A 26472-nucleotide genomic window follows, 5' to 3' on the forward strand; every position below is an offset into this window, starting at 1 on the left:
ACAACAAACAAAAGCCCTCTTCTTCATGGCGGCTTTCGTACAAGCATCTCCCAGTCCACCTGTCTCAAACTTGTTCCCCTTGGCGCACATTTCTCAGTGCCAGCCAGTTCCCCAGGCTCATTTGTGGTGCCCTGAGGCAGCAGTTTAGCTCAGCACGGCTTCCAAGCTCCCAGCTCCCGCTGCAGTGGCGCAGACTGTGCCTCTTGCTGACACCAGGGGCTGTGCAGTGAGACAGCTCAGGCTTGAACACTGGATCCATCACCTGAATGCATGGACAAGGATGGGGATGGACAGGAAACATGAACCACAGCTGCCCGAATTCAACAGCTGTCAGCTGCCATGAAGGAACACTCTGTATGAGGATACAGCTTTCACAAAGAAAACAAAAGAAAAAATATGATGTATCCAGCAGGATTTCAGATTACTTACACTGGTATTTGAAACTCTGGGCCAAACCAGCCAGTAGAAACATGGGGCTTGGAATTAAACTGGCTAAAGCTCCCTGGAAACTACACCTGCCATTTGAATATGCTTCTTTGAGGACTGCAATCCTGATAGCTTTTTCTATCTCTTAAAATAAATGTATATTAAATTGAAACTTCTTGGCGAGGAAGGGACTTTTGGTGACTTGTAGCAGCAGAAAATGTAACTTGTTCTTACTCAGTAAGGGCTAACCCTAAAATAAAATAAATACTAAATCCTAGAATAAAAGAGAAATGGTTTATAAAAGATGCAGTAGAGATTGGATATGCAGAAGAATGGTACTTTCCATAAAATTTAATGGACTTTCCACACTACAGTGAGTCACTAAACATGTGACCATTTATTATCCCAAAAAGGGAACAGTGCCGTACATCAAATGTATTTAATGCAAGCAAGAAACTCTCAGTCACCTTATCATTTAGGTCTGTGAGTTTACAAATTGTAAACATTTGTCCAAGAAGATGGTGCAAATTCCTCAGGTTTCTAATATGATGGTGGACAAGTTAATTTGCACTCAAGTCTGAACATTGAATACTCAAGCTACTAATGCATTAAAAAGATAGTGTGAAAATAAATACCCTATTAGCCTGCAAAAGATTATTATTACAAGATCTGCCATAAAATATATTTTACTTTTTGTCTTAGACTTCAATATACAGTCATTTTTCCTCTTAAATCCCTCCTTATTCAAACAAGATGTTTTGGCCAAAAAATAATGCTTCCAATTTTTAAAAATTAGTATTTAGTGTCAAAGTTTTAGTTGTTTGGACTTTAGTGAGAAAAGATGCATTGAAATACACAAATATAGCAAACTGTGGCTTTGTTTAAAAAAAAAAAAAAATTTGGTTGGGTTCATCTGGCTTTTAATCCCTTCTACTGTTGTTGGTAATCCAGAACAGCAATGTTCTGCTAACAGGAACCCTCTGTCCTCAAGCCTAGCTTTTAGCCATGGTCAGGTTATCCTAACCTGATCTCATGTTTCCATTTTCCTTCCATCCAACTGACTCACTTTGTTCTTCAGATCTGTGCATACAGACAAAAGCATCCTCTGGCTCCCGAACCTCTCGATACTCGCTGCCACGTTCACCCATTTCCTTGGCAACAAAATTGCTTCAGACCAAGTTATTGTTACATTTATTTTAGGCATCTCTATCTGCAGATCTATTTTCCTTTGTGTGGTCCGACCAGAACAGTTTACAATGGTTAATTTTCTTTTAAGGCTGATTATACTTAGCAGAGCAGATAAAAAATTCAAGTCTTTGAAGACTTGTGGGAAGCTGTGAAGGCATATCCAGGCTGCTGCTGGTAGCCCTGCATGGGGACCCTTCCCAGTAAGGTGGAACTAGGAAAGTAGTCATTAATACTCCTTGTCCTGTCCACTACAACTGTGATCCTTCTAACAACTGGCCTGAATAAGCTGTTCATAGGTTATAACAATTTACCTCGTGATAAGGCTTTCAGCTTAACAAAAAGGTTTCAGCCTTCCCCACCACCCACATTAGTCTCCCTCTCCTAAATCAGGTGGGCTATAATACTAGCAATAGATAACTTCATAATTTTGAATTTTCGTAGTGGTATTTTCCTTTTTACCTAGATTTTTTTTCTTTCTGTTTGTTTCTTTGGTGTTTTTAAATTTCTTTGGTGGTTCTTTTAAATTTTTTTTTTTAATTTACAGTGTATCAGTATTTAGCCAGCATCAGAATCAATGATCTCTGATTTTTTTCAATCTTGTGAGGAAAATTTATTTCAATGGCTACACAAGAAAATTAGTGCTACAAATTTGAGCTACAAATAAAAAAGTATAGTACAAAAATACACCACTTAAAAGCAAAACTATGTTAATGTTGTGCGTGAGTATTGCACAATATGAATGAATCTAATAGCAGGAGGCCTGAATTATGTCAAATGAGTCTGATGATTGTAAATACGTAAACACAATACAGTTTATTTTGGATACAGAACAGAAAACAGGAAATAATACAACCAGCCCACTCATCTGCAGATGCTAATTTCAGGAGAAGATCTCTTGTGTGGAAATCTACTGGCTGCTATATTTCAGTAGATTTCTAATGTAAACTGCAGCATGACCACAGTATAACTTACACTGTGTCTTGTGCCGCAGAAACTCCACTACAGTTGTGCGAGGCCGGGACAGAGGGTAAGGGATGTAGGGCACACGAAGTCCTACTCTGCAGCACTTGGAATAAAATCTCAATTTAAGTGGTCAGATAATTAGGTAATAACCAGAAGTCTGTGATTAAAAAAAAAAATACAAAACAGTATTAAAAATTCAGTCTCCCACCCGAGTGTACTAGTAGCACCAGGAGCTGCTGCCTTCGCGGAGCGGGGCGCTGTCAGCTCCGGCCCTGCTGGGCTGTTCGCCGGTCCCTCCCGGCGGTGCCGGTACCGTGCGCTGAGGGCAGGGCCGGGCCGGGGTTCCCCGTTTCCGGCGGGACGGGGCTCACCCGGTCCCGGTGCCCGTGCTGTGAGGGCAGGGCCGGGCCGGGGTTCCCCGTGTCCCGCTCTGGGTTCCCCGTTTCCGGCGGGACGGGGCTCACCCGGTCCCGGTGCCCGTGCTGTGAGGGCAGGGCCGGGCCGGGGTTCCCCGTGTCCCGCTCTGGGTTCCCCGTTTCCGGCGGGACGGGGCTCACCCGGTCCCGGTGCCCGTGCTGTGAGGGCAGGGCCGGGCCGGGGTTCCCCGTGTCCCGCTCTGGGTTCCCCGTTTCCGGCGGGACGGGGCTCACCAGGTCCCGGTGCCCGTGCTGTGAGGGCAGGGCCGGGCCGGGGTTCCCCGTGTCCCGCTCTGGGTTCCCCGTTTCCGGCGGGACGGGGCTCACCCGGTCCCGGTGCCCGTGCTGTGAGGGCAGGGCCGGGCCGGGGTTCCCCGTGTCCCGCTCTGGGTTCCCCGTTTCCGGCGGGACGGGGCTCACCCGGTCCCGGTGCCCGTGCTGTGAGGGCAGGGCCGGGCCGGGGTTCCCCGTGTCCCGCTCTGGGTTCCCCGTTTCCGGCGGGACGGGGCTCACCCGGTCCCGGTGCCCGTGCTGTGAGGGCAGGGCCGGGCCGGGGTTCCCCGTGTCCCGCTCTGGGTTCCCCGTTCCCGCCGGGACGGGGCTCGCGCGCTCCCGGCAGCGCACGGGAAGGCCACGCGGCTCCCCGCGACCGCCGCGCGCAGACAGCGCCCCCTGCCGGCCGTGCCCTGCTGCGGAGCGCGAGCCCCTCGCATTGGCACCGCCCCGGTGGGCGGGGCTCCGCCGGCGCTTCGCGCGCTCCTATTTGGCGTGGCCCGGGGAAGGGGCGGTGCCGCCTCCTCACGTGAGCGGGGGCCGCGCGCTCTCCTGCCGGATGGCGCCCCCTGGCGGTCGGCGGTCTCCCGGTCTCGCCGCGCCGGCATGGAGGGGAGCGGCGGCGGCGGCGGCGGGACGGATCCGGGCCCGGCCGCGGCCCCGGGCGGGGAGGGCGAGGGCTGCGAGGGGCTGTGGGAGCTGCCGGTGGAGTGCTGCGAGAGGCGGCCCGTGTGCGGGCGCTGCAGGTGACGCGGGCGTGGGGCCGCGGAGGTGCCGCGGGGCCGGTGGGTCCCGCCCCGCTGGCCGTGAGGCGGCGCTGAGGCCCCGGGCGGGCGCGGGTCGGTGGCTCGGCAGGGACTGAGTCGCCCTCAGGGACACCCGCACCGAGCGGGTCGGTGTGAGCAGGGTCTCTCTCGCTCGCCCTGTGCGCCCTCCAGCGCCTGTGGCGTCGCACAGTCGCGGACGGGTCAGGCTGGGAGGGACCGCGCGGGGTCCTCTGGTGCAGACCCCCTGCTCAAGCAGGGCCATCCCAAAGCACACGGCAGAGGATTGCATCCACATGGTTCTTGGGTATCCCCATGACGGAGACTCCACAACCTCTCTGGACAGTCTGTTCCAGATACGGTAGAGATGTTCTTCCTCATGTTCAGGTGGAACTTCGTGTGCGTCAGTTTCCGCTTGTTGCCTCTTGTCCTGAGGCCGTCATGTCCTAAAGGCATGTACTCACCTCTTGTGAAGCAGTAACATGACATGAATTAACTCTGTTGTCCAAGGAGTCGGTAAATGTGGTGGAGAATACCTAGAGGCTCAACACAGAGATGGTGCTACACCTTTTCTCTGTATGCTCGCCTTGGAAAAGCAAAGGGGAAGCAATGTGTCCCCTCAATACCATGCAGCGAGGCACATGAGGCTTAGTACATCTGCGCAGTCTTTGGTGCTTTGTCAAAAGAAAATGAAAAACTAGCCTTACCTTACAGCTTTATGGCTAATTTTGAAATCCATTCAAGCATTGGTTAATACAAATTGTGAATTCAGGTGTCTTTTTGAAGCAGACAGTGACTAACGGTCTTCCAGAAATATCTCACATTCTGATTGTATGCTTATGTATGTATGTATGTCTGTACTTTTAGTAAAGCAAGAACAAGTTCCTGAACTGAAATGCTTGTGAGTAACTGCCAGGGAAAAAAGGCTTCTCAGCACCTATACTGATTGATCTGTTCCTAGTCATTGGTGAAATGAGTGGAAAGGCATGTAATTTTGCTGACAGTGTAGTTGCAGTCTCTTTTCAAGTGTCAGAGTTCAGAAGCTTGCTGCTGGAGAGTTTCCTGTATGTAAGTTGTAATAAAAAATATGTATCATGCAAGTCATAGTATTTGTAAGTGTTCACTGCTGGAAAAAGTAGTCATAAGCAATAGTTGATGCTCAGAGATGAAAACCAAGCAGGTGAGTAACACTTGCCTTTTGCTGCCCTCTTTTTCTGTTTAGCTCAGAGAACTTCTTGAGCTGGATGTAATATCTAATATCCCCCAGTAAATACAGGGGGTTTGTTGATGTGAATTTCTCCAGTCCCCCTTGAACTCATGTCAATTCCATGTATCAGCAACCTCTGGTTAGCAAGGACACACCACAGGCCTACAAACCACAGTGGGGAGGAATCATCTTTTAATTTATTTTGGCTGTGGCTTCCACCTTCCTCCCTTGCACATATTATTCCAGGTATGATCAAGCCAGCTGGAGATTTAGACCTTGGGTGATGCATTTCTGTTTATATTTGTAAGGATTCTTCCTCATCCTATAGCTGCTTAGTTACCTAGTAACCTTTTGGGAACTCTTTGAGAAAGCCAGAGTTGATTTTGTTAGCTACAGCACTCTGTATTTATTGACTCTTTCAGAGATCTTAAATGGGTCTGAAAAATAGGGTTCCCTTTTCCTAAATCTATGCCAATTATTTTCATATAAACCATGTGTTTTTGTAAGGTTCTAGTAACCATATTTTTATTTGAAGTTTCTGTTCACATTAGCAGTCTTCTTTGTTGAAGTAGTTTGGTTTTTTTGGGCTTTTTTGGGGTTTGTTTTTTTTTTTGGTGGTAGTTGCTTACTGCTCAGCATTTCTAGTCCTTACATGCCAAGGAATTGGCTGAGTGAGAGTTAACCCACTGTCATCCCTTACTGAGCTTTTTAATGTTGAGTTCTTTTAAAATGCCTGAACAGTACTTCTGTTATTGTTGTTTATTTTATTAGTGTGTTTCACAATATCTACTTCAGGTCCTTAAATTTTGAACAGATTCTCTGATGAGTTACATACAAAGATGATTTCTAGAATAGGTGTCTCTCTGTTTTTTTCATAGTAAATGTGATGCAAAATATTTGTCCAGCTCCTCATTACCATGCAGAATATTGAAACATCATCTTCCTAAAGAGCTGTGGATGAATTACATCTCCTTGTGAGGAGCACGGGAACAATGAGCACAGACACTGACAGAAATGTAGGGGCAGAGAAACCAAGGAGGATGAAAAGACCACAGAGCTACTTTTTAAGAGAAAAGGAATTTTTTTTTTTTTTTTTTTTTTTTGTGGTGGTAACAATGCAAGACTAATTTGTACATCCAGTGTATTTTTGCAGTGTATCCCCTCCATGCTATTCTTCAGGATTGTAGCTAAATTTTGCTTTCATTGGTCATGACTTTCTGTGGCATGACTTGGAGTTGAAGTGGGTAATGCTGAAACTTAGGGTGCCTCACAGGAAGCAATATTACCTTTAACAGTATCGTGTTGGGCTGGGGCCAGGTATATTTAATTGACTTCCTTAATTTTCTGAACTCTGGATTTTTGTTACAACCTTCCTTAATGAATGTGATTTAGGTCTGAATTCTGTACAAAAGCATGGAAGTGTGGGCTCTCTTTAGCATCATCTGGTGATTTCTCAAGGGAACTGACTTCAGTTCTTTTCAGGTTCTGATTTTTTTTAGAAATGGCAAGACAGCTGATTGACAACTTGCTAACAAGTGCTCAGTCAGTCAAGATGTGAAATAGAAATGTGGGAGTAAGGTAGATAAGTTTTCATTTTGGATAATGTGAATGTCACTTGAGTGTCCTGAAGGGACAGGATGTTTCTAAGTGTTATATGTTGGAGACTTTCTATTGCCTGTGGTGGTGGTGGGGAAAATATTAGCATTTGCAATAGCTTATGGGGGAAAATTTGAATGGAATAATGTGATACAATTTTACATTTTGAAGGTGTTGTGTGTGTAAGTGCCAGTTAAAAAAAAAAGTTAAAAAAGACCCTGATTATGATTGGTGTTTCAGACGGCAAGCAGCTGATGCAAATGAGGTATGTACATCATACTGTTTTATTCTTGAGGAGAGAATTTAATACGTAGTCTGTCTGCCAAAACCAAAAGGTTAGTGGTGATGAACTTTGAATGAATAATTTCTTAAGGCTTTCACAGCTAACTTAAGTATTCAACTTGCTTTCAAGTTAAAGCCCCACACCCAAACATTTTAATAGGAGAATAGGTTTCAAATAATTTTCAAGTTGCTATTAGCTTGAAAAATAAAATGAGCAGGCCCCACAACTGAAGTAATGTAGGACAACAATTTGACTTTGTGTGTGATGCTGATAGTAATTTAACATTTTGAAATTGTGGACTTCTGTGGGTCAGATTTCATTGTTTTCTAGATATATGGTGTTCTGTTGGGGAAAAAGCCTTTTATTAGTACAAGAGCCATGAATTGACTTCTTGCCAAAAATCTTGACTGTACATAGGAAAATTCCATTGTTATAGGAGAACTTCTGGGTAATATTTTTAGGAGAAATGATGACTTTAAACTGTATTATTTATAATCTGGACGTTGTTAGGTGTCATGTAGGCCATCACAAATGCCCCCTGGTAACAGTCCTCTATATTTGCAGGATGGGTTTATGTTGTAGAGTTGGGTTAACAACAACTGGTATTTTCTCGGTTCTGCTATTGTATGTGCTGTGCTGCTGTATATGTATTTCAAGGGTGAGGCGCAAGAAAAGGAGTAACATTAATCCTTTAATATAAATACTCCCTTTGCCTATATCTAAAATAATTTCGGTGAATTTGAGTGCTATGAGAGCTGTTGATAGCATTGATAATTCAATGATGACTTCTGCTGACATGGTGCTGCTTCTTATTTTGAGGAAAAATGTAATGTTCTTTTATAAGTCTCACATATTTGTTAATAATTCTGTTACATCATATAAAGGCTGAGTCTGAAGAAGCAATTTGGGCTTTCTTCAACACTATAAATATATGCATTTGCTTTATAACACGCTGTTATGGTATTTAGGTGCAAACATGAATTTTTAAAGTTTGAGTAGCAGTTGCAGAAAGTGAAATAAGCTTGCATTAAGTATTTTAACAAGGGCTGTTGAAAGAAAATAGCTTCATAGCCTTTTATTGCTTCTACTTCGGGATGATTTTTTCCGTTTGGCATGTTTTTGTTATTGCTGTGTGCAGATGAATACCCATTTCCTATGAGGACATAATTGTCAATTACCATGCTCACTGTCTGACATACCCAGCTGGGGCTGTAGCCTGGTCACTCTGTCATGTCATCATTGCTTACATCACAGAATCTTACATACAGAATGGGTGAGGTTGGCAGGGATCTCTTGAGATCACCTTGGGTTCAGACCCCTGCTGAAGCAGGATCAGCTAAACCAGGTTGCCCAGGATTGTGTCCAGCTGGGTTTTGAATATCTCCAAGGACGGAGACTGCACAACTGCTCTGGGAATTTCTCCCAGTGTTTTATTCCATCTGTGTTCAGATGGAGTTTCTTAGTTTACTTGTGTGCTTTGCCTCTTGCTCTGATAGTGGGTGCTGTTGAGAAGGGCTTCATCTTCATTCCCTCCCATCAGTCATTTATACACAGTGATAACGTGTTCCTTAGTCTTCTCTTTTCCAGGACAAAGAGTCCAATTTCTCAGCCTCTTCTTGTTCAAAAACTTCCAGTCCCATAGTCATCTTTAGCTGCGTGCTGGACCTACTCCAATAAGCTTGTTATGTTCTGGGAGGCCCAAATCTGGACCCAACACTCCAGACATGTCCTTAGTAGTGCTGAGTAGAGAGGAAGGATCACATCTCTTGACCTCCAGGCAGCAGTGTTAAATGCTGCCCAGTTTGCTATTGATGGCCTTTGTGTCAAGGGCAAGGACAGTTAGTTTGCTGGCTCATTATTAGCCTCTCTTCTCTAGCCAGTTTCTTCTCTATAGAGCTGTTTTCCAGCTAGCTCTTGGTTCCAAAGGGTGTATTGGTGCCTGAGGCTTTGCATTTACCTGTGTTGAAATTCCATGAGGTTCCTTCTAGCCCAGTTCTCCAGTCTGTAAAGATCCATCCTGCCAGAGGCCAATATCCCCAGACAGGGTTCTTCTAGATGTGCACTGTCCATCCTCAGTTACCAGAAGGGAATGCATGGGTTCAATCCACCTAAAACCCACTGCTCTTCTTGAAGTTCATTTTGTGTTTGTTCAGCTTTTGTACTATGCTAAGCCATGTAAATACTTCTTCCATACTGGTCTGGCTGGTCAGAAAGATAATTGTCTCTATTGATTTTCTTGGGGTCAGGAAGATAATTATCTCTATTGATTTTCTGGGTGGAGGCCATTTACACAAACAGTTGATGCTGTTTGAGAAGTTTATCTAAAGCAAAGGCCACCTTCCAGTCCCTTTGTATTGAAATAAGTCCAGCTTCCTTTGTGATAGCCAAGGTGTCTTCCTACATTTTTTTCTGAACTTTTTCTTGAAAGGGTTTTTTTATTATCAGTCACAGCTTTGGATGGCCATACTGCCCTGTAGTAGCCACTCCTGTCAGCTGTGAGCTTTCTCAGGGCATGCTCTGTCCCAGCATACAGGTCAGTGATGAAGAGTTTAAATGGTGTTAGCCCAGTATCCATGTCTGGAGTAGTCCACTAGCAGCTTGTCTCCAGCTGAACCTTATCCCTCTGGTCATGCCCTCAGCACCTGGCTTTGAGCCAGTTCTTTTCACTGTTAGTTTATCCAGGTACTTTATCAGCTTGTCTAGGAGGGTGAGACACTGTCAGAAGAATTATCAAAGCTGAGGTGAACAACATCTACTGCTTTCCTCTCATCCACCAAGGTACTCACTGCAGTATAGAGGGCCATCTAGTTGATCAAATGGGATTTTCCCTTTCTAGATCCATCTGATTACTCTCAATATCCTTTTTCTTTGTTTGTCTAGAAATGGTTTCCATGAAGATTTTCTCTACTGTCTTACCAGGGGTTGATGTAAGGTTGACTGACCTGTACTTTCCTGGACCTTCTTGCAGAGAGGAGTGACATTAGCTTTCTTTCAGACCTCAGCAACCTCTCTTATCTGGAGATCATCAAAACTGTCCTTGTAATAGTGTCAACCAGCTCCCTTAACGTGCAGAGTGCTCCAAGAAGGATCCGCTGCATGGCAAGGCTGAGCGATGGCAGCAGCGCAGCTCATGGTGAAGACCATTGTGAGGCAGGCTGTCCACCCACAGCCCATGGAGATCTGTGGTGGAGCAGAGCTCCATCTGCAGCTCTTGGAGAGCCCCACACCCAAGCAGGTGGATGCCCAAAGGAGGCTGGGGTCCTGTGGGAAGCATGGCTGGATTAGACTCCTGGCGGGACCTGTAAGGCAAAGAACCTGCATGGAAGCAGGTTTGTTGGCAGGATTGATATCCTGTAGAAGGGACCCACACTGGTGCCAGTTCATGAAAAACTGGAGCCAGGGGAAGGAGTCATGTTGGAGACATTTGTGGAGGGCTGTCTCCTGTGGGAAGGGACTCTGGATCAGGGGAAGACTGTGAAGAATCCTCTCCTTGCAGAGAAATGAGTAGCAGAGAGTGTGTGATGAAGTCACAACACTGTGGAGGGTAGAGAAGCTGGGAATGAAACTGAGCCTGGGAAGAAAGGAGGGGCAGGGGAAGATGTTTTTAGGATTTGTGTTTTGTTCTTGTTGTCCTACTCTTATTAATAGCAAACCCATTTCCCTAAGTTGAGTCTTCACCTCCTCTGGTAGCTGGTGAGTAATTTCTCCCTGTCCTTGTCTCATCCCATGAGACTTTCATTATATTTTCTCCCCCTGTTAAACTGAGGCGGGAAGTGCTAGAGGCTTTGGTGGGCATGTGGCACCTATCCAGGGTCAACCCACCACTGACAGTAAGGAGACAGTGGTGAATATGAGATTTGTCAGAAGAGCACAAGTAGTTGGTAATAAAACTTTGTTCTGAAATGAGACAGAAACTGCCAGAGATAGTAATCTTTTGTAAGCATGAATTTGGCTTTCCGTTGTTAATCACAGTCCAAAGTTACGTTATGGAGATGCTATGTAGTGTAGTCTATGTGGCTATCTCTAGAGAGTCTGCAGCTTCAGCGTTTGCTGAGAGAGATATTTTGGTAAGTAGTAGTATTTTGCGGATATGTCTACCAGAGTATGTGTGAAAAATTATTCTGTTGATGAAATAAGTCTTATTTTGCTTTCAGATTTTTTTGTAGAAGGACTTTGTAAGTGGCACAACTCCAGTTGAGGTCTGGCAGGAGGCAGTTGCTTAGAAAGGAAGAACTGGAGAGAGGAACTGGGTTTTTTAAAGGGGTTGTTTTCAGCTGTTGCTTCTAATAGAAGAGTGAATAAATTGTTCTCTGTGTTCCAGTATAGCTGAAGGAATCAGAAATTATTTATCTCTTAATAGGTTTTTGGTCTAAGGAACTGAATTTTCTGTCTTGTAACTTTTTTGTAACATTTATTACTTTTCAAAAAATACTGTGCCTTTTCAGTTCTATTGTATCCTTGTGTTGACCCACTAATTGCTTACATAGGTTTTCCAAAGTGTCGTCCGAACCTGGGGACATAATAGCTGGAATGAGGCTTTTGTAAGCTAATTTTAATGCAGAGAAGCCTGATAAAATATTTGAGGCCTTTTCACCTATAGGTAGTATTTCTTTAAAAAATAGCTAGAAGTATTTGTCAAAGATTTAATGTATTGTAGGTGTTTATTCCCAGCATTTAGTGAGTTTTATATAAATAGGGAATTCATCAGGGTAGATGTGCAGATATGTTTTTGTTTCCCTAAGTGTAGGTATATAGGCAGCTGAGAAGGTAAGAGAGACCTGGGTGCCAGTCATGTGTCTGACCCTTCTCCAGGTTTTTGTCAGCCCTGTAACAAAGTGAATAGCAAGAAGGACTCTGTTGCCATGATCGTATTTTTTGTTATTTGATTTATGTTTTCTTAGCCAGCTTGGGGGAACGTGTGTTTGCATTGAGAGATCAGGAGCACTGCACTTAGAAAGCTAGAAAGTGAGTTAAGTTCTTAAGCAAGAAGGTGCTAGTGGCCTCTTGCCCCCAGTCTTGGAGCTGGTAATACTTCACTTGCCAGCAGAGAATCCAGCCACAAGACCACAGAACAAATTATTGTTTTGAGTTTTATGCTTGAAGACATTAAGAGAAGATAATTTCTGAATGGTTTTACAGCAGATTGCAGGTTATTTTATCAATAAGTGCCTATTTTTGCAACAGCAGAAAATTACTTTAAAAACTGAAAGTTTATTTCAGCATTAAGTGGTTATGTTGCTTTTCTTGCCACTGGAGAAGCAGAGATATTTATGCTGTAATATGTCAGCTCTTCTGAAGAGGCTAAGGAATTTGAATACGACTGGGGGCGTGAACAGCAAACCTGGAAGTTTCTTCCATTCAAGAATTACCCTTTTTGCTTGATAGACACAAATGTCTTTTAAGTTTTTATTTATTTTCAATAGAAGATGCTCAAGGAGATTTGAGGAATGTTAAGAGGGGGTCTTGAACTTGCGTACTTGGTAGTAAAAAAGATGTGGAATTTACCAACTACAAATTAAGATGTAACTTGTTTGAAATTGATTAACTACAATATATGTAATCTATACCACATTTCAAGAAGAATAGCTAAAGTGGAAAAATTATCAAGCATTAGATTGGAAGTTCAGTGCCTTTTATAATCTTAACATGCTTCTGGTGATGTTGCTTTAAATGATTATAGTTTGGTCACTAAATTCTGTATCTTCTCTTGGCTAGAATTATAAATATCAAGCTAAACATTGTTTTTTTTCTTTTTTTTTTTCCCTGTGTTTAGCAGTTACTGTATATGCAGTAGTTTTTCATGGTGATGTTTCTTTGGTGTGTATTACCAATATTGAGTGGTGCCAGAGCTGTTGGTGAACTAAAGATTTTGTGACTTCACTGTTACTTATTTCTGCTGTACTGAACTTCAAAGGCATTTATTAATTTCATACTATATTGTGATCAGATTGATGAGTAGTGACGTTTTTAGGGTGCTGGTTTTGTGCCTCAGCTGACTTGGTTAGCATACTTTTTTGATCTGTTGGTATTAAAAAAGGAAAGAGGATATATCAGGCTGGCCACATATGGTCCGTGGATAGCTATAGGTTAATAGGAGCACACCTGAAGACAAGAACTGCATCTTCTGTTAGTTAAAAAAATGTAGTGTGTTTGATTGGCTTCTACTCTGTAATTACACCAAGCACACCTTTTCCTTGGGGATGGTAGTGCATTGTAAAAGAGGTCAAAAATGCTTCAACATTGATCAAGCCTTCCCAGTTTAATTGTAAGGAATACTAAAAAATACTAATGGTTATTTTTCTTGATTTGCTTTTGATTTTTGTAAACCTAGCACAAAGCAAAAACCTATAAAAGGATGAATTTTACTTTCCATTCTTTGGGGGTTACAAAGTAGCTGAAGACTGTTATCCATATACTCAAATAAAAGTTGGTTTAGGTGCAACAAATCCAGTGATTTTTCATGTGCTATCTGGGGTTTACGTCTGATATTGACATATGTAAATTTCAGCTGCAGCGCTATCTCTTTTGAGGAGAGGCAGCCCTGACATATCCCTGAGTTATTTATTATGAAATGTACTACAGAGCTTGTCTGAGCATCCTGTGACTGATTGGTCTTAATTCTGTCAGATTCTTTTCAGTTACCTGTTGTCTGTTTTTTCTTTCTTTTTTTTTTTTACATTTTCCCTCAGTTTGAATTTTGTTTTTAAAAAACCTTTCCTGTCATTTCAGGTGCATCACTCAAACCTTCTTCCTTTGTTGAAACAGTATGCCTAGAATTTCTTAGAATTTATTTTTTCTTCTAAGTAATCTGAGAATGATTTATCAGGGTCATCTGACTTCTTCCACTTGATTTTTTTCTGATTTCTTTCATTGATGAAATTTTTTGTTTGTTTATTTTCCCTTTCAGCTGTGATAATTGTTGGAGTCTTCTCTCTCCCTTTTAATTACTGTATGTCATTCCACCCCCTGATCTCCCATTCACACTTATCCTGTGCAATGTGTGTCCCTTTCTCATTTTTTAAAAGCCAAATTGTGTTTTGAACACTGGATTCAGTTTTCACTTGGCACTTTTATAAGGTTAACAGAATTGTACTTTTTTTTCACAAGCTCTGCTGAAATGTTCTTCATCGAAAACTCTAATGCTTTTTGCTTGGAATAAATAATTCCAGTTCAGATTCCTGGATCTGTCAGCCTAGTACTTGTCTGTGCTGTTTCTAGAAGCATACCTGTTGAAATAAATAGGGCAGGAGATCGTTCTCCTTTTTAATGCCTTTATTAAAAATCAGCTTGGGTGGGAAGAGCCGACAGGTCATGCTCACGCCACCGCTGCTCCCACGAATGGCACGGAGGAGGAGGAATAATGCAGCTTTGTCTGCTGGTCTGCAGGCAGAGCTGGGGCGTCCGTCCTCATGAGAGCACCAGGAGATTCCCAGTTCTTTGGTTTGACATTTGAGGTCCTCTTTCCAGCCAACATCTTTAGGTTAGGGTGAGGGGTGAAAAGGGTCTTAGCAGACACTGGATTCTGTTCCTCCCGTCTAGACATCACTTCGACCTCTCAGTTCCGTGTTGGCTCATTGTTTTTAAGGGTTTTTGCTGGGTTTGGTGAGGGGCTTCTTCATTTGCATGCCAGCCCTGATGTCCCCTCCTCTTCACCATCCAGTGCCACCCTCCAGGAAGCAACAGGGTGCTACTCAACAAAAAGGGGAATTCCCAACCATCAACAACAGGTAGTTAACAAAAAACTATTAACAACAGATGATTACCACAACAAACAGTTTGAACTCCACCCTGGCAGCAACTGGCTCAACCTGTGAACTCTGCAACCTTTAAAAAAAATGGGCAACTTTTCTCCTTATAACAGTCCCCCTCTTTTTCTTTGATTGGGCTTAAACTTAAGCTCGCATCAACTTGCAATTTCTGACTCATGAGCATAGAACTTCTTTAATTTTTTTGTATTGATTATAAATTTCTTGAGCACTCTGGTAATCATGGTTACTTAACTTTATTACTTTTTTTGGTTTCTTCAGGTTAATTTTCTAGAGATCTCTAGGATGGTCTGCATGGCAGATGTTACCATTTGAATTAAGCAGGAAAAAAAAGCATGGTAAAACGAGCAAGCCAGCAAGTATAAACACAGTGAGGAAAGCTACTTTTTTCCACCAATCTATTTTGAAAGTCCATAGGTTATCCCACCAACTGGAATCAAGTGTAGGAGTCTGTTCTTGGTTACTTACACATGCTAGTTTTCTTACTTTGTTTGAGACGTTTCTACTGATTGCAGTCTTCATCTCTAATACTACCTAAAGCCTGATGATTCTGTTTAACATGGATATCAGGGTCTGATAACCCCAAGAGTCATCCTGAGCCCAAGTGGCTGGGCCATAAGTCTTGATAATTTTTCTTGGGATCCGAACCTGGCTCTTACAACTTTGGATTCTTCCAATTTCTATTGCACTTAGCCTCCTCCGTTTGGTTTTTCTTGAATCATCATATGTAGTGAAATAAACAGGGCCAGTAGACTTTTTCTCCTTTTTAATGCCTTTATAAAAAGCGATCAGCTCAGGATTTGGCGGCTCGGCAGGGCTGCAGTCCCCGTCGCCTCTCCCAGGGCGACTCAGAGGAGAAGGACATGCGTAGCTCTGTCCACTAGCAGCAGAGCTGGGGATCAGGTCCTCGTGGGGGCCTTTAGAGCCTGGTGATCCCTTCCAGTTGTTATTCCTCCTGGCTCAGTCGGCCTGGTCTCACCGCTGGGGACGACTCCCGTGGTCAGGGCGAGAGGCTCCGAAGGTGTTCAGCGTCTCTGCAGGCTCAGCACTCGGCTCCTCATGTCCAGACATCACTCCAGTCTCTCAACTCTTATTTGGCTCGTTGTTTTTGGGGTTTTCTTCGTGCGTTTGGAGTCGGGGTCCCACAAAGCATGCTGGTCCTGGAGTCACTTTGCATAACCCGCATAACCACCCCCACCCCCCCAGGTCTCTTCTCCTCACTGTTCGGGAAGGTCTCCACCCGTTACTGTCTCGGGGAAGGGTCATTACCTCGCCCTAGCCAGGGCTTTTACTAATACAAAAACAACCATTAACGACAACGACCCGTAATTACCATAACACAGGCAGCAGCCCAGCAGTAGTGGTAACTTTTTTCTCACAGAAGAAAATCAACTGAATTTTTGTTCATAACATGTAGGGACTCCTAAGCTTCATCCAGATTCTTTGAGTAATAAAAAGAAAGCTGATTTTATCATTCCAATGGTGCAACTGGCAGACCAGTCTCCTGGCAATTTAGTGTATGTTGTAGTACCACAAATCCAAGCCAGGTGTTTAGGGCCCCCTCAAAATGTGTTCTTAGTTTCTGTTGGGCATTCCCAATATTTAGAAATTTCTTTCATTCCCCAAAAGGGATTTATCCCTTTTTTAGCACACTCATAATGTTCATGTGCTTCATGGTGGATGCACTTGTTCCCTTCTTTTTTCTCAACAGACCAAAATTTATTTAGATCTCCTGGGATCCTCTAGGTAGCTGAGTTTTTTACTGCTAAATACCTTTTACAAACCATTCTTCTTACTGGCGTACAGTACCCCTTCCCTTTTCTTAAAATAGCTTTTTCTCTTATTATTCTTGCTTTCAGATCCCGTTGTTCTTTTCCCTTCACCTCTGTAACACTAAATTCTGGGTTATTCTGTATCCAGTTTAAGATTTCTAACACCCTTAGACTAATCCCTTTCCATGGCTAAATTTTGGTCATCTGGTACTTCCACAAACCCAACAATTAGTTAGATTCAATTTTTGGCTGATATTTTCCACTGAATCCATGAATAGATTCTTACCTCGGGGTATCTCTAACTGGTCTTGTTTTCTTATTGCTTTTACTATCTCTTTCTCTGACCAGACCCACCAGGCTTGCTTCAGTAACATCATGTTCAAAGCACAACCAGGCTTCTCCTACAGGGCACTGTCCCAGGGGTTGCTCTCTAAAAGTGGTGGTATTCCAGGCTATCCAATACATTTTCTCGTCCTCTTGACAAAGGACCAATTGGGAGAGGTTAACACAATTAGGGTTAAAATTGATGTGGACTCTTGACAAGGAATTTCTTTTTCCTCATAGAGGGGTTGGTAGCACTCACTGCACGGATTGCTCACCCCAGAGCACCACCAGCAATCAGAGCCATCATTACTGCCCTTCCCAAGAGTCCGGTATGGGTCATCTTGCACAGCCTGCCCACCCGGCCTTGCCTCTTGGGGACTTTTACTAAGAAAAAGCCTTCAAGCTCTTTAGAGTCCCTTCTACCTACTTCTCTGGTTAAACCTCTCTTGGTCTGTCTTTCCTAATTTAGTTTCTCCTAGGGGAGCACTCTGTAGAAGATTAACCTGGAGTCTTTGGTACTAAGTTGAGAGAACTTAATCAGAATTACTTAACAGTCTTTAACCTTTTTACAGACCTGTCTTAAACACAGACCTGTTTTATAACACTTTAAGATACGGTATGGTTCTGATACCAAACTCTTTTCAGTTCATCAGTCTTTTTGGCTCTTCCTTTTTAGAGTCAACTTTAAGTCTTTCGGTCCTTTTATAATGGTATATTCAGGTGAATTAACTCGTGATGTGGTTGAATCCTGTCCGGAGTAGGGGGTGAGAGAGGTGTGGTATCTGGTCCAATGCCAGAGGGAGAAACTGACGTTGAATCCTGTCCAGTGCCCAGAGGTGAGACTGGTCCTTTTATTCTCGTGATGTGGGTCCAACCCTTTTCTCTGGTCTGCACAGCCAAGTTAGCGATGAGGAATACCTGAAAGGGACCTTCAAATTTAAGCATAGATGGTCCACTATTCCAGGATTTTATCAAACCCCAATCTCCTGGGTTAATGTCATGTACTTTTGTGTCCAGAGGGGAAGTTTGGGAGAGGTATCCTCTTCTTCTAAGTCCTTCCAGGGTTCTTCCAATGACTTCTAAATATTTTCGGGTAGCTTCTTCTCCTTCCAAGTAGTCTCCTGTGCTATAGGGTGTTAACAAGAATGGCAGTCCAAATATCATTTCATAGGGTGAAATCCCTATATCAGACCGGGGTCTTGTTCTGATGCGCAAAAGCGCTAGGGACAAACACTTTAGCCAATTCATTTTTGTTTCTTCGATCAATTTAGTCAATACATTTTTGAGAGTTTTGTTCATCCGCTCTACCCTCCCAGAACTCTGGGGGTGCCACGGAGTATGTAATCTCCATTTCATTCCTAAAGCTTCGATTATATTTTGCAATGTTTGGGCCATGAAATGTGGATTTTGGTCTGAGTCTATGGTGTTCACCATACCATATCTGGGGATAATGTTCTCCAAGATCACTCTTGCCACGACCTGGGCTGTTTCCCTTTTTGTGGGGAAGGCTTCCACGCAATGGGTGAGATGATCTACTATAACCAGTAAATATTTGTATCCCTGCACTGAGGGCATCTCAGTGAAACCTATCTGTATGCCCTGGAAAGGTCTTAGAGCTAATGCCCTCCCTCCAGGTGCTACCTTTCGCATAACCTTCTGGTTTACTTTTTGACAAATTAAACACTCTTTTGTAATTGCTTTTGCCAGGCCATATACACCTATGCCCAGGTTATTTCTTAGGAAATGATCACATAATCTTTGGATCGTTGGATAGAGTTTCTTGCCCCCACACTTTCTCTAGCTACAGCAACCATGATCCTAGCCTTGGCCTTTGCTCTTTCTTCTTCCCTCCTTAAATACACCTTCAATGCTTCTCTCAACTCATTAATGTCCTTCTCTTGCCAATCTTCAATCTTTTCCAGTTTTCTCCATATATCTGGCCAAGACTTGGTAACAAATTGGACCTTTAGTAGCACTGGACCTTCTGGGGTGTCTGGGTCTATTTTAGAGCACAGTTGAAGTTCCGCTTTAGGCAATTAAGCCAGGTAGCAGGAGTTTCTTCTCTTGTGCCCGCTCAAATGCCAATTTGGTGTTAGTTCCTTTGGGAACTGACTCTTTGATCCCCCGAATTATCAAAGACCTATATTCTATCATGGCCCTCCTCCCTTCCTTCTAGTTAGGGTTCCAGCTGGGATCCATTAGTGGCAATTTATGTTCACCTGATGGCACCTGGGGTCCTGGATGGTTATCCTTTCTCCCAAATTCTTATGCCAGCAGCTCTAATCATCTGGACCTCTTCTGGGGAAAATAATATATTTAAAATAGAATTCATCTTCCCCCAAGTGTAGATATTTGGACCCAAGAATTGATCCACTTGATTGGCCGTGCTCACTGGGTCCTCAACTAAATTCCCTAACTCTTTCTTGAATCCTTTCATCTCAGAGGCAGTTAGAGGAGCATTCACAAAGCCAATTATTTATTCCAAAAGTCCAGTTTAATGAAATTGAAAGTAGGCAAATTGTGCATTAGGAAGAGAATAAGTGGGTTAAATTAGAATGAATATGACATGTTCAGGAATTCAATGTTTTGATGCTTTTGTCAGATAGTGGAACGAAAATACTCCTGATCTAAAAAGCACCTAGAGTTTATGGGTTAATTACGGATGCCAAACAGTCTGAGGAAATCTACTGGCAGAAAAGTTAATTAGAGATAAGGCTAGTTTTGTTAACAATGGATTGTATTCTTAACAGCTGTAAAGTGGTAAATCAAGATAGTGGTATTTTATAAAAAAGGATGATCTAAAAAAGTTTCAGAATTATGATTCCGAGGTTCTTATGGTTTGCTATTTATATGAAACAGTAGCAGTCCAATTCAATTTTATGAATGGAATTGTTGTATGGAACTTGTTTTTCCTGGTATTTTTGAATTCAGTATTACACTTAAGCAATTTAGGAATAAGCTGCCTTTCTTCCCTCTCCCTTGATTTATTAGAATTCTTGGTTAGAAACTTCAGAAATTCTATTTGTTAGAATTTTCAACAAATGAAGCTATAAGGCTGTAAAATCATTATAGTTTATTTTGTTTCTAATAGAAGGGCTTGTTAATTTTACTTTCTAATAGGAAATTTCTTCATTAAAATACCAAGGAAATATCAATGAATTCTAATTGTGCTGATTCTTCTGGAGACTATATTAAATTCTCCTTGATCATCAAAGTTCTTTTTAAAATCCTAATGCATGAAAAGTAGGCAGCTAATACAGTGTATTAAGTTGATGTTAAGTGCCTTTTAGAATATGTCATCTCCATGTAGGTTAAAAAATAACACCTCGTGTGCACCAAGCCCACTCACACCTATGCCTTACAAAAGTGAACAGGGATGCTGATGAATATGTGCTTTAAACTCAAGTGGTTTTAAAGATATCTAGGCACCCAAATATCATGGAGCTTAAGTCTTTAAAACCGCTTCAGTGATGTCTTTGATGTTTATAATGGTACAGTGGATATAATCTGTCAAAGTCTATTAATTTGGTTATGATTTAATGTAACTCTGTTCTGAGCCACTGCTTTCATTTTGTATTCTGTTCGCGTTGGCAAATGCAGATTTTGTACCTGTTGGGAGAGGGGTCGGGAGGAATTTAGTAGGGGCAATATCAGAGGCCTAATGAAGTCATGTACCACTAAAACAAATGTGGGTAGGGGACAAATGGAAGAGGAGCACACCCTTTTTTGACAAACTGGTTAATGGATTTAACTGTCTGTAACCATGATGACAGGTTCTGGTTCTGGAGTAGGGGGTGGTTACCTTGGTCTGAATTTAAGAATATTAAGGGAGTGTTTGGAACCTTTCTACATAAATCAAGCTGGGAATATACAGACTAGGTAATAGGTTTACAAAATAAACTAAATAAAGAGAGCCTCCCGGCCTGTTGAGCTCAAGCAACCCGCAGTTCAAAGCAGGAGAGGTCTTTGTGGGGGCTTATGCTGCGGGCAGCGCCATTGACCGTGCTCCCAGGGCCCCGGCGGGCGGGGTGAAGGCAGCCGTGCAGGCCACAGCCCTGCCTCCCTGCAGGAGGTTAGAGCTGCCGTTCGGAGAGACACTGACAGCTGTCTGGTCATGAGGAACCCCAGGAAATTCAGCACATTCGAGGCTCAGTTCCCGGGGCTAAACGACCCCGGTGTCACTGTCAGCCTGCGTACTGGCCTGCAAGGGAGCCACATGCAGCAGAGGCGGGCAGCAGGGCAAGCGTGGCCCAGCAGCATCCCCTGGTGGGAGAAGAGGCCCTGTCCTGCCAGTTTCAATCAGAGTGTAGCTGTGTTTCAGCTTCACAAAAAACGAATTTAACTTTCTGAGAGTGGCTAAATGCTAAAGCTGGTTGCCTGGTGAGACTCTGGTAGGCTAACATCAGTTAGCTCAAGGCCTTTGAAATTATGTCTGCTTTGAGTCCAAAGCTGTCCAGTTCTGAATTATTTTATGAGTCTGTTTATAGCTTTTTAGTATTTACTATTTACTTTTACTATTACTATTACTATTTAACTGTTTAAGTTAATACTAGTGGCCTCTCAGACCATGATACTTTTATGAGCACAAAGTTAGCTATTAGCTGTTGTGATCCTTCTTATTCCTGTCAATTTCTTAATGGGGTACTCAAGCACAGTCTAACCTTGTTTTTTGTTAACTTTTATAAGCATGCTTGCTAAATATATACTACACTAGTAATAAAACTAATGTTTCCAAGTTACACAAGAAAGTTTCATCTATGCAACAGACCTCTAACTTTCTTGTTTTAAAGAAAACATTATTGTGGGGTATTTTTTCCTAGGGCCTGAAGCCTGCAAAGCACGTTAAATGGTAAAAATCACTGTGGTTCTGAGGTTTGATGTGGTGACTGCTATATTACGCATTAAAAAAAAATTGTGCTGAATTGATTGTTTACCTTATAAAAGCAACGTCTTCCAGTATCTGGAAAATGTTTTAGAATGGCTTAATGAATTCGATGCCAGGTTAAATAAAAGAGATACTCTGTATTCTGTAAAAATCAACATATTTTAAAGAAATAACTTTTTACTTTTAAATAACAGGTATGCTGTTTTAAAATACATTATTTTGTTACATTATATCAGGAAACTGACTACTCTTTAATAACATAGATGCTAGATCAGAAGCAGTGTATTTGGCAGAACTGCTGTTCTCCATAAAAAGGACACTAGAGTGCAGTGTGGCATTTAAAGTGCTCTCACAGCTAAGTGGCATCAGGAAGTATGAACAGAACATTGCACACAGCCTTTTTGGTATTGTTTTATATTGTTGAGTTATACTGAAGTTTTCTGAGTGTCTAAACACAGCTCCATTCTTCTACCATCTATGGCAAAAATGAATATTATATTAGAATACTTTTATTGACTATTCTATTTAATATTTAACCATTTCCCCCATACAGTTTATTTGTCATATACTCTAGTAACTGTGTTTTTGCTTGCGTTCAGTTAAAGATAGGTTGCAGAATCTTTCTTTTAACAGGAATATCTATTCTTTAAAGGAGTTTTGTCTGATAGACATTATCTACTATCATGTTAATGCTAAATATCATTTAGGAAGGGAATACTGTTTGTGCTGTTTTACTGTAATAAATTATAACAATACCTTCATTTAGTAGAGTTTAAGATTTTTTTTGAAAGGAGTAAAGGTTAAATTCATAGCTGTAAATGACAGAATATAGCATTGTTGTGTGGATTGAGAGACATAACAATTTAGCTCTTTTAACTTCTGAAATATGTGTGGGAACTGATTCTGCTTTCATTAAAAATCACCTACAGAATTCCTTTGACTTCATTTGGTGCAGAAGTGAGCTTTTAATTTAACTCCCTTTTTTCATCTGCTTGTTTCAATCTAGGACTCAGACTTGGTTTTGTTATTAAAAAATAAAGTACATATTTCAATTGGTTCTGTGTTTAAAATACTATGGTGAAGTTGCATGAGTGACCTATATTTCAAATGTGAAATTACCTATTCCTATTGTGGAGATAGAAAGGGCAGTTTTATTGAAACTTGGTCAAGGTGTTTTGAAGATACTGTTGCTCATGTAATTCAAATTTAAAACTGAAAACCCCCATAAGCTGGGAATTAGAAATGTAGTGTTAGAAGTTTTTATTCTTGGCTGGATAGATTTTTGCAATATTACCCTTAATGAAAAGTTGATCAATGAACTTTTTTGATCAATAAACAAGAAATAACGAGACAACAGTGCAGGAAGATTGAGATTTGTAGACTGCATTTAGGCAGCTTCAGTTGCTGTTTTAACCCCTCACTGCAACTGGAATGTACTGTCAGTGGCTCCTGTAGCAGTGTCGTAATCTCAGCTTCCCTGTCTCACTAAATAAGTTTTGATTATGAACCTTTATTATACATGGGGTGCTAAAGAGCCTGTGTTCCCTCACAGCAAGCTACCAGACTGAGAAGAAGAGGGAGAGTCAGCCACAGTTTCTGAGAGTCATGTGCAGAGGGGCTCTTTATGCAGGCATGTGAGGGGCTACCAAGCCTACCAGACCCAAGATGATGGTGCTGTATTGTTGAAAATGTTTTTTTTTTTTTTTTTTTTTTTTTTTTTTTTTTTTAAATTTTTTCCTCTTTCTTGCTTGGATTGATGGGTTCCTCTCTTCCCGGGAAATTCAGGATTTTTTCATGAGATGTTTTGGTTACAGTCTTTCTGCTTTGTCTTTTCTTGTGGTAGCATCTGAGCTCGTGAAACAGATTGAGAATTACAAGCTGGCAATGTAAGACTTGAGTTTAACTTCTTAATGTCTCAATGGCACAATTTAAATGCCATTACTGCTTCACCTTCTTCAACAGATTTAAAGCTCTGCTAGCTGTCTGGCATCAAGCTTGTCAGGGTGCCAGGTATTTTGCCAGACTCTAGAGCCAAGATGCATGGAAATGTCAACAATCTCAGGCTCATTAGTTTTTTGCTTTCCTGGCCTTTCTGTAATGACTGCAGTGCTGCATAAGCTAAATTCTATTTTATTTATTTACTCCTATTAATTCCAGTGGAAACCACAGCCAGCTTTAATGCAAACAGTTAAGCTATTGAAAGAATTTTCTCCTATTTGAAAAGAATTTTCAAATATTGATTTGTTAATTTAAGTTATTTACAAAGAAAGCTGCCTGCCAAAGTCTGCTTTCTTGTTAAAAGTTCAGAAAATGATACACTGTGGATATTTTTTTTCTTTTCTTCTTTGTACCTTTTGTCTTCTAAAGCACTAGAAGATATTTGTTGCATTGGATATGTTTTGATTAGGCTTGTAAAGCTGCTGTGAACATACCAGGTTGAAAAAAAAATTCTCAAGCTAAATTGTTTGTCCTTTATTTATGATTTAATTGGTCAGGCAGAAAGGTTATTTGCCTTGGGAAATGGACACATGAGAACACAACACAGTTTAAAAGTCTTTAATAAGGTTTGTGCTGCCTTTGTCCACATTTCTGAAATGTATTGATTTTTCTCTGCATACTTTCAGCATAAAAATATGCAGAAGGTCACTCATTAAGGATAGCATACTCTTACAGGGTTCATACACATACTGTACTAAAGAATCTACTAATTTTGTTGGGTAACCTAAACATTCCTATTGTAGTGTCAAAGTCTAAAGGAAATATCCAAATTAACTTAAAATTCTTCCAGTATAATTGCGTGTCACTGTAGTGTTGTAAACATCTCCATAAAAGCCACTTCACCCATAATTGGTAATTCTCCAGATACTATGTCTTCAATATGTACTACTACTGCTACTGATGATGGGGACAAAATCTCTTGTACTATTTACTTCATGCTGAAAACCACTGTGAAAAATATGATAATGCAAAATAGAAGAGAAGTTCGAAATTATGCATAAGCTACCAGATACTTGGAAGGAATTACTTTTCTTCATTAATTTTAGATTTTTTTTTTTACAAATAGACATTTTCTAAAGAGAAATGTATGGATTTATGTAGGTGTGTTTATTTGCCTAATTTCTGAAGACCTGCACTAACTGATATAGTTTTCAAAGAAATAGGAAGGTTTTCTTTAATGAGAACTCAGAGCTTGTAATGAACTAAGTGACTGCTTCTGTCTCTTACTTCTGGAAAGTTGCCTTTTTAGTCTTAAATCTAGGGAAATAACATCTTGCAATCTTTGTAAATAGGGCTTATCAAATGTATTGCTATAGTTGTTCCAATCCAGACCAGTTGAACTTTGACTGAAAGTTATTACAAGCTGATCGTTGTTTGGTGCTGAAGAGGAAATGAGTTAGTGATGTAAATCCTGTTTCTAGTAGCTGGCTGTCAACTGCTAAAAATTTAACTGTTTTTGAGATACATGTGTTGCTTTTTTTCCCCCCAGTAGGAGCTCAGGACATAATCCCTGAAATATATTGGGTTGCTCTGAAAATAAATGTTAAAATGAAACCACATATAGTCTTTGGTCTTGTTTTCATCACTTATCTCGCTGAGCTTTATGTTCTCCTGCTGAGTGTAGGAGCTGGATAATGGTCTACTGCGTCTTTTTTTTTTTTTTAATGATGATTTGTGCCAGTAAACCATACTCAGAGCAAATGGGTCAAACATGAAGTTCTGTGGTGGAGAGCTAAATAATGAATAGCAGGTGCCTGGGGATTGTCATAAATACTGGGCATCGGTAGAATGATATTTGTGGCTGATAGGAATAGTGGTTTTGTGATTTTCTGAACTAAAAAGTGTATCTTCATGCTTTAGTAACTTTTGAAAATGGACAGCTTTTTATTGCTGTGAATTTCTCCCCCTGCCCATTATGTGATGCAACTTAGCTGTTCATGAAACAGATGCAAATAAGTGTTTCTTTTTGCCCTTAGTCTCTGCTGGTATTCTTTGATGCCTCTGTGAATTAACTAGCTTATTCTTTGCTCGGGTTTTCTGAAGTCCAGTGCTCTGGGCACAGGCCCAAGACTGTTTCAAATTTACAAGAAAGTGAAGTTTTCAAATTGGTTGACTATGGCAGAAAATCAGTGTTTTGCACCAGTGGCTGTGGTTAGAGTGGAAAACAGAAAGAAGGGCAGGGGATGTATCTTCTCCCCAAACCATGTAGGAGCAGGAGAACTGCTAAGAGTACCAACTCTCAGCAGTTCTCCTGCTCCTACATGGAATCTGAGAAATCTACAAGAAATCTAAGTGCTAGGAAAGAGTTCTGTGGTTTCCTAGCTGCTCACTAGTACTGTGTGCTTTGTTGAGAGGCAGGGAGATGACTCTATCTTCCTGTGCCCATTCTGAACCTCTTTCTGTACCTCTTCTCTGAAGTATCTCTGACCCCATCTCCTTGCCTTTTCCCTTTGCTGTATCCCTTGACCATGTTAGTTCCAGTGGGATTATAGGGCAGTTCAAAGGCAGTTTTTGTCTAAAAATACTGTGTTGCTTTTTGAATACCTCTTAAAACTGTGACCAAGTTTGCTGTGTTGATAGTACCTTGTGGCAAGAAGAACATATGCTATGT

At 41.7% G+C, this 26472-nt stretch overlaps 2 protein-coding genes across 2 annotated transcripts in view; one reads left to right on the plus strand and one right to left on the minus strand.

Annotated features, from left to right (window-relative positions):
* Positions 1-2837: 2837 nt before the first annotated feature.
* Positions 2838-3874, minus strand: LOC128945449 (collagen alpha-1(III) chain-like). Its single transcript, XM_054289222.1, has 2 exons — positions 3796-3874; positions 2838-3682 (listed from the first exon to the last, which is right to left on the minus strand). Exons 1-2 carry the CDS (start codon positions 3872-3874, stop codon positions 2838-2840), a joined length of 924 nt encoding a protein of 307 aa, XP_054145197.1.
* DTWD2 (DTW domain containing 2) overlaps positions 3873-26472 on the plus strand; it is a 66367-nt gene continuing 43767 nt past the window's right edge. The window contains exon 1 of the mRNA XM_054286149.1: positions 3873-4012. Within this exon, the coding sequence (XP_054142124.1) occupies positions 3873-4012 (140 nt within the window). The remainder of the gene's footprint in view (positions 4013-26472) is intronic.

This window comes from Melozone crissalis, unplaced genomic scaffold (genome assembly GCF_028551555.1).
Source record: "Melozone crissalis strain CALT ecotype California unplaced genomic scaffold, PUWL_Pcris_2 ptg000005l_1, whole genome shotgun sequence".
NCBI lineage: Eukaryota > Metazoa > Chordata > Aves > Passeriformes > Passerellidae > Melozone > Melozone crissalis.

Coding starts and splice junctions, on each gene's coding strand:
- LOC128945449 (XM_054289222.1), bottom strand. CDS start 3,874: ATGCCGGCGCGGCGAGACCGGGAGACCGCCGACCGCCAGGGGGCGCCA. Junction 3,683..3,795: donor AGCGCGCGGCCCCCGCTCAC/GTGAGGAGGCGG, acceptor CGCGCTCCGCAG/CAGGGCACGGCCGGCAGGGG.